General features: G+C 42.3%; 1 protein-coding gene across 1 annotated transcript in view; it reads left to right on the top strand.

Moving 5' to 3' along the window:
- The first annotated feature begins 912 nt into the window (after positions 1–912).
- The window catches only part of TTC12 (tetratricopeptide repeat domain 12), a 54,354-nt gene continuing 49,321 nt past the window's right edge, over positions 913–5,945 (top strand). The window contains exons 1-2 of the mRNA XM_019665231.1: positions 913–1,162; positions 2,402–2,474. Coding sequence (XP_019520776.1) covers positions 1,052–1,162; positions 2,402–2,474 — 184 coding nt within the window. The 5' untranslated portion in view covers positions 913–1,051. The remainder of the gene's footprint in view (positions 1,163–2,401; positions 2,475–5,945) is intronic.

Genomic DNA, 5,945 nt, shown 5'->3' with positions numbered 1-5,945 from the left:
CCCCCGCCGAGACCACGCCCCGGACCAACCCGCTCCAGGCCACGCCCCTGGCCCCGAGCCCCAGGCCACGCCCCGGCCCCAGCCTTGATCAATCTCCGTCGGCGCACAGCCGTCATTTCCTGTCCAACCCTGGGCGCGTCAGGTCAGTGCAGCAAGGTGGCCCGGGGTCTGCCCTGGGACCTAGTCCTGATCTGACCGTCAGAACCGAGCAGAGGATGCTGGTTTGGGCCTCAGCAGATGGAACTGTATGGTCTGAGGGCTGGGACCGCCGTGGAGGGCACGGGACCGGCGGACGCTTTAGAGCGGTTGCGGGGCAACGGTGCCGTCGGCCCCGCCCCTTTGCGCCGGTCGGGGAGGGACGTCTGGGGCAAAACAAACGTCGTGGGGCTCCAGCGCTCGTCTGGCCGGTCAGCAGTTCCTGCTGAGGGGAGCTCCGAGCGCCCGGAGGCTTATGGCAGAAGCCTGGCCTAGCCTCGTCTTGTAGTGGGTTCTCTGCCCAGGCCTTGCGTGCCCTTCGACCCCTGCCCTGGGAGCTGAAGGGTTGGCGCTTGCCCATGAAAAAGTTCTGAGCCTTTCTTGTGTCCCTCCTTAGTTCCGTGGGAATCCAAAATGTTAGAACTAGAAAAGAACCCTAGCGATCATTTATTTAAGCCACACATCCCCACCCCGATTTTGCAAAAAAGGTTGCCTCGCATTTACCACTCATGGTTTCCAGACCTTTCAAATTAATCCACAGGATAGTCCTCACCGTTTCCATAGAATGCATAAGGGCTCTGGAGCTCAGAGAGGTTGTGACTTTAGTTGAGGCCACACAGTTTGTAATTAATGGAGTCTTAGATAAAAAAACACAGCTTCTTTGTGGCAGATTTCAATGCCCAGTTACAGGTGTGTCACACGACTACTAAGCCTCGCTGTAAATCAGAATCACCTGGAGAGTGTTTAAAATGATACATTTTCTGGATACTATCTCAGGTTTACTGACCGAGGAGCTCTGGCGCTAAGGCTGAGGAATTTGTGTATTTAACAAGTTTGGGGATGATTTTTATGATCTATGGATGAACCTTTGGGAACTACTGGTTACACCATGCGCCTTCTCACTCAGAAACAACGGAGGAGTAATAAATCGGAAGTACCTGAAGACGAGAAGAGGCATTGGTGCATGGTGCCAGTCAAATACTAATCCCTTTATCCAATTTGTAGCTTCTCTCCACTCTTCAGAAACAAGTCAGAAGATTATATTTTAAACAGTTTTGGACATTAGGTTGCAGATTGCCCTATCTCTGGTTACCTATCACATAGCCAGGTTCCGGCTGCTGGCTGGGCTGGCCTGTCATGATCAAAGCCAAGAATTAGCATCCTCTAATTAGTTTTCCTATTGAACCAGATTTTGGTTCTGTTAATATTTGCTATTTTTTAATTTTTCTGTTTAATTTCTACTTCCTTTCTCTCACTTTGTCCTCAACCCTCCCTGTCTTTGTTGTAAATTGAATTTATTTTGGTTCCTTCTTGTGTTTTACAAAATTCATATAAAGCTGTAAAATTACATCTAAGCATTATAACTGCATGTTACATGTTTTGATATGTAGTACTTTCATCGTTAATTTCTGAATATGTTGTGATTTCCTCTTCAATTCCTGATTTATTTAGGATTGCATCTTAAATTTGTCAAATACTTTTTAAGAACGTATTCTATTGTTATTTTCTAGTTTAACGGCCTACATTATGGTTAGAGGATGTGGTCTGAATGATAACAATTTTGGGGCTTTGTTGAGACTTCCTTTCTGACCTGCCACTTGGTCAGTTTTTGTAAATGTTCCAAGTATAATTGGAAATAATTAGCATTCTGTATTTGTTAAATGCAGGATTTGATTTAAATTGCAGATTAAGTTTATTAGTTTTATTACTCAAATATTCTGCCTGACTCCTTAGCTTCAGATAGTATCTCTCATTGTGGTTATAGAGTTGTCATTTTCTCTTTATAATTTTGTTAGTTTATATTTCATGTATTTTGAAACTGCTGCTAAGTACAAATAAATTCGTGATTGTTCTGCTAGAGAAAAAAGAAAAAACAATTAGCATCCTCCATCTCTGGAGGCCTGTCTACTGCTCTCATTCCCGCCAGGTCCCTGAATCACAGCGGTTGATTTTGGCTTTGGAAGAACATTTTGCAGAGTGGTTTCCCCAGTGGAGGGAGGTATCACCGCAAATAATGAGTGTCCCTTGACCCTAACAGCAGTCAGAGTAAAATAGATCATCCTGCTGTTATTCATAACATTTATAAACACAAATCCATCTTTAAAATAACCACTTGGCTTTTAGTCTTAGAAGGCTAATCAGCCTGACAAATTCTGTTTAGCGTTTCATTATTATTAATTTTCATCATTTATGCTGCCTCCCTCAGGGATTCTGGTTCACCATGGCTGACGATCAAGAGAAAGACTTGCAGAAATTTCTTAAAAATGTGGATGAAATCAGTAAGTACCAGTGAATCATAAACAAATCCTACTTTAGTGAGGTGGAGTGACTAAAGGGAAATGATTACTCTAAGTTAGTTCTTGGGGCATCCGACGGGTTTATGACTCTTAAGAAAAAGTGTGATTGAAATTAAATAGGGCATTGAGAAGCAAGTAACATTAGATTCTGGGGATAGTATTTTCTGGCTGTTTATTGGTATCAGAGAAGCTGTTAACATTCTGTTGGAATTTAGGCTGACAGTCATATTTCACCTTTGCCATATTTTGCCTCCTTTCCATGTAGAATCAGGTCAAAAGGAGCTATTTCTCCATCACCAATAAGCCTAGCTGTCCCCTTCAAGGAGATCACTTAGGTGCCTCCTTAATCAGTCTGCGATACCTCTTGTTTTATTTAGAGTAGAGCTATTTCCGTTTTTTAGCTGCTGAGGCAAAATCAAATGGCTTTCCCTCAGGATCTATGAAATTACATTGATGGCTTGTGGTTGGCATACCCCTGTCTCTCTTTCTCAAGGAAAGAAGGCCCCTTCCCCAGCTTAGACAGTGGGATCTTAAAGGACATACTCTGATCCTACCTGCCACGTTCAAGAGATTCCAAAGCAGTCAGTACTTCAGGGGGCTTGTTTGAGGACAGCGATAAGCAAGCAAACCTTACATATTAAATAGAAATATGTTGAAATTGTTGCTTCCAGCAGGTTCTCTGGGTCCAAAGAAGAAAATGGTTTTAAAAATAGTTTGGGTAATTTGATAAATGACACAACCATAGTGTGTTCTTTGTGCTCATCATGGGCCTCTCCTCTGCCCATCCCTAAATGTCGTTCTGTGGAGTTCTGCCCTTGGCCCACTCCTTCTCTTCAAGTGGTCTAGTCCAAGCAAGTGGTTTTAACTACCACCTGTTTGCTGAAGACCCTCACATCTCAATTGCCACCCAGCTTTCTTTTCTGAGCCCCAACTTCTGTGCCAACTGTCACATCCACTGTATCCCACAAACACTGCAAATTAATCTGTCCAAAATTGAGTTATCCTTTCCCCCTCTGTCCTCCTCTCACATAAAACCTGATTCTCCTATCTTCACCTTCATTCTAGCCTCAGTAGGTGGCACCACCATCCAGAAATTTACAAGTCACATCAGACTCCTCCCATCTCTCAGCCCTACTTTCAATCAGCCCTCAAGTTTGGCTCTTTCTCCAGCTGCGTCCACCCCAGTCTTCCCTTTGTTCTGGTTCTCTCACCCAGACTATTTCAGCAACCCTCTGATTGTTTTTCCTGCCCCCGGGCTGACACTCCCCACAGAGTAATGTATCTAAAATGCAAATCTGACCCAGACACTTCTCTGCTTGGATTCTCTTGGCAGCCACAATACAGTTCAAGCTCTCATCAGGACTTGAGGCCTCCCATGACCTCTCCTTACCTCTCTCCTCTCCCTACCTCACACTTGAGCAGCAACAAAATACTTCTAGTTCCCTAAACATACCCTTCGGGTCCATACTCTGCCTGTTGCCTTTGTCTCTGCCTCTGACTCCCCATCTTTTTATACCTGGCTAACTTTCCTCCATACTCATCATTCCTTCAGTTGCTGCCCAATAGAACGTTTTGTGATGACGGAGCTGTTCTATAACCTGCACGGTCCACTATGGTAATCAGTAGCTGCATGTGGCTAGTGAGCTTTTGAAATGTGGCTAGTGCTGCTGAGGAACTGAATTTCTAATTTTATTTCATATATAGTTTATGTAGCCACACGTGTATAGATTCTGTACATTTATTTCTTGGGCTCTTGCTGTGAATTTAGTATTGCTAAGCACTGGATAGTACAGTAACAGTAAACAAGAATTACTTTCCTTCATGATATCTACAGTCCAGTGGGGAAAACAGACACAAACAAGTAATTTCAAGTGTGATGTATGAGACAAAGAGAGACTTGCAAAGTGCAAGATACTCTAACTCACTTTAGGTAGGTGTACTAATCTGTTTGGGCTGCCATAACTACATACTATACCACAGGCTGGGCAGGGGTAGGGTCGGTGTGGGCGAGGAGGCGTTAAGCAACAGAACTTGATTTTCTCACAGTTCTAAAGGCTAGAAATCAAAGACCGAGGTTCTCCTCAAATTATTCTCTACATTCAGTACAATTTAGATCAAAACCCTAAAAGTGTTTTTGTTTAGAATTTAACAAGCTGATTCCCGAGTTCTCACAGAAAAACAAAGGACTAAGAATAATCAATCAGTGAAAATATAATCAAGACAATTTTGCAGAAAAATGAGGTGGGATAGCTCTTTCTGTTGGATGTTCAAAGTTTATTATAAGGCGATAGTAGTTATGCACGGATGTGTTGGTGCTGGAAAAGTCAAGTAATCCAGCAGGATGCAATGAAGAGCCTAAACAGGTCCATACATGTAACAGGATGGCACAGCACATCAGTGGGGAAGGCAGGCACTCTTCAGCTGATGGTGCTGGTGCCCTATACAAAAGTCACCTCCAGGGGGATGAAATACCTTAATGAGAAAAACAAAGGTTTAAAACTTTTGGAAGACAACACAAGAGAGTATATGTATAACTTGAAAATGCAAAAAGACATAAATCATAAAGGAAAATATTGGTGCATTTAACACATTAAGATTACAAAGAAATTCTCTTCAACAAAATTTTCCGTAAAAACAGATGAATGAAAAGACAAACCGTCCCCAAGGAGATGTTTTCAAATACGTATAACCAGTGCAGAATATATAAAGAAATTGTAATGAGAAAAAGACAACCCAATAGAAAATTGGCCAAGAATAGGAGCAAGCAGTTCACAGAAAAGGAAATCAAAATGGCTTATAAACTAATAAAAAGATGCTCAGTCCCAACCATATTCAGGAAAATGCAAATGAAAACATTAATGAGATACCATTGCCATCCGTTAGAGCGGCAACAATTTAGAAGTTTGACAATAGCAAGTGTTGGCAAGGATGTGGAGGAATGAGAACTCTTGTATATTGCTTGTAGGTGTAAAAATTGATGCAGCCATAATATCCCAAAGAATATGTCACATGTGCACAAAGAATTATGTGCACAGATACTCAATTCAGCATTTATTTGCTAAGCAAAAAATTAAAAAACACCTGGGTGTCCATCAATAAGAGAGTGGATTAACTATGGTATATACAATGGTGAAAACGAATCAACTGAACTATCCGTAGGTTGCAAAAGAATGCACATTTTATAGCCATTTATTTAAGGTGATTAAATACACATAGACACACATACACGAATACTCTAATAGATTGCAAAAATGGTCACAGATTCCTTTCTTCCCATCCAGAGTAGAGTCTGTTTCTTCATCTCTTGAATCTGGGTTGGCCATGTTACTTACCTTGTCCAAGGGGTGTTCGTAAACATGACACAAGCAGAAGCTTGAAAAGTACTTATGCAGTGGGGATTGCTCTCATGCCACTCTTAGAAACCCCAGCCAGAAGATGAGACACACTTTCCCC

Source organism: Hipposideros armiger, unplaced genomic scaffold (assembly GCF_001890085.2).
Source record: "Hipposideros armiger isolate ML-2016 unplaced genomic scaffold, ASM189008v1 scaffold_437, whole genome shotgun sequence".
Taxonomy (NCBI): Eukaryota; Metazoa; Chordata; class Mammalia; order Chiroptera; family Hipposideridae; genus Hipposideros; species Hipposideros armiger.
The sequence above is the reverse complement of the archived record's forward strand: the minus strand, read 5'-3'. Positions and strand labels throughout refer to the sequence as shown.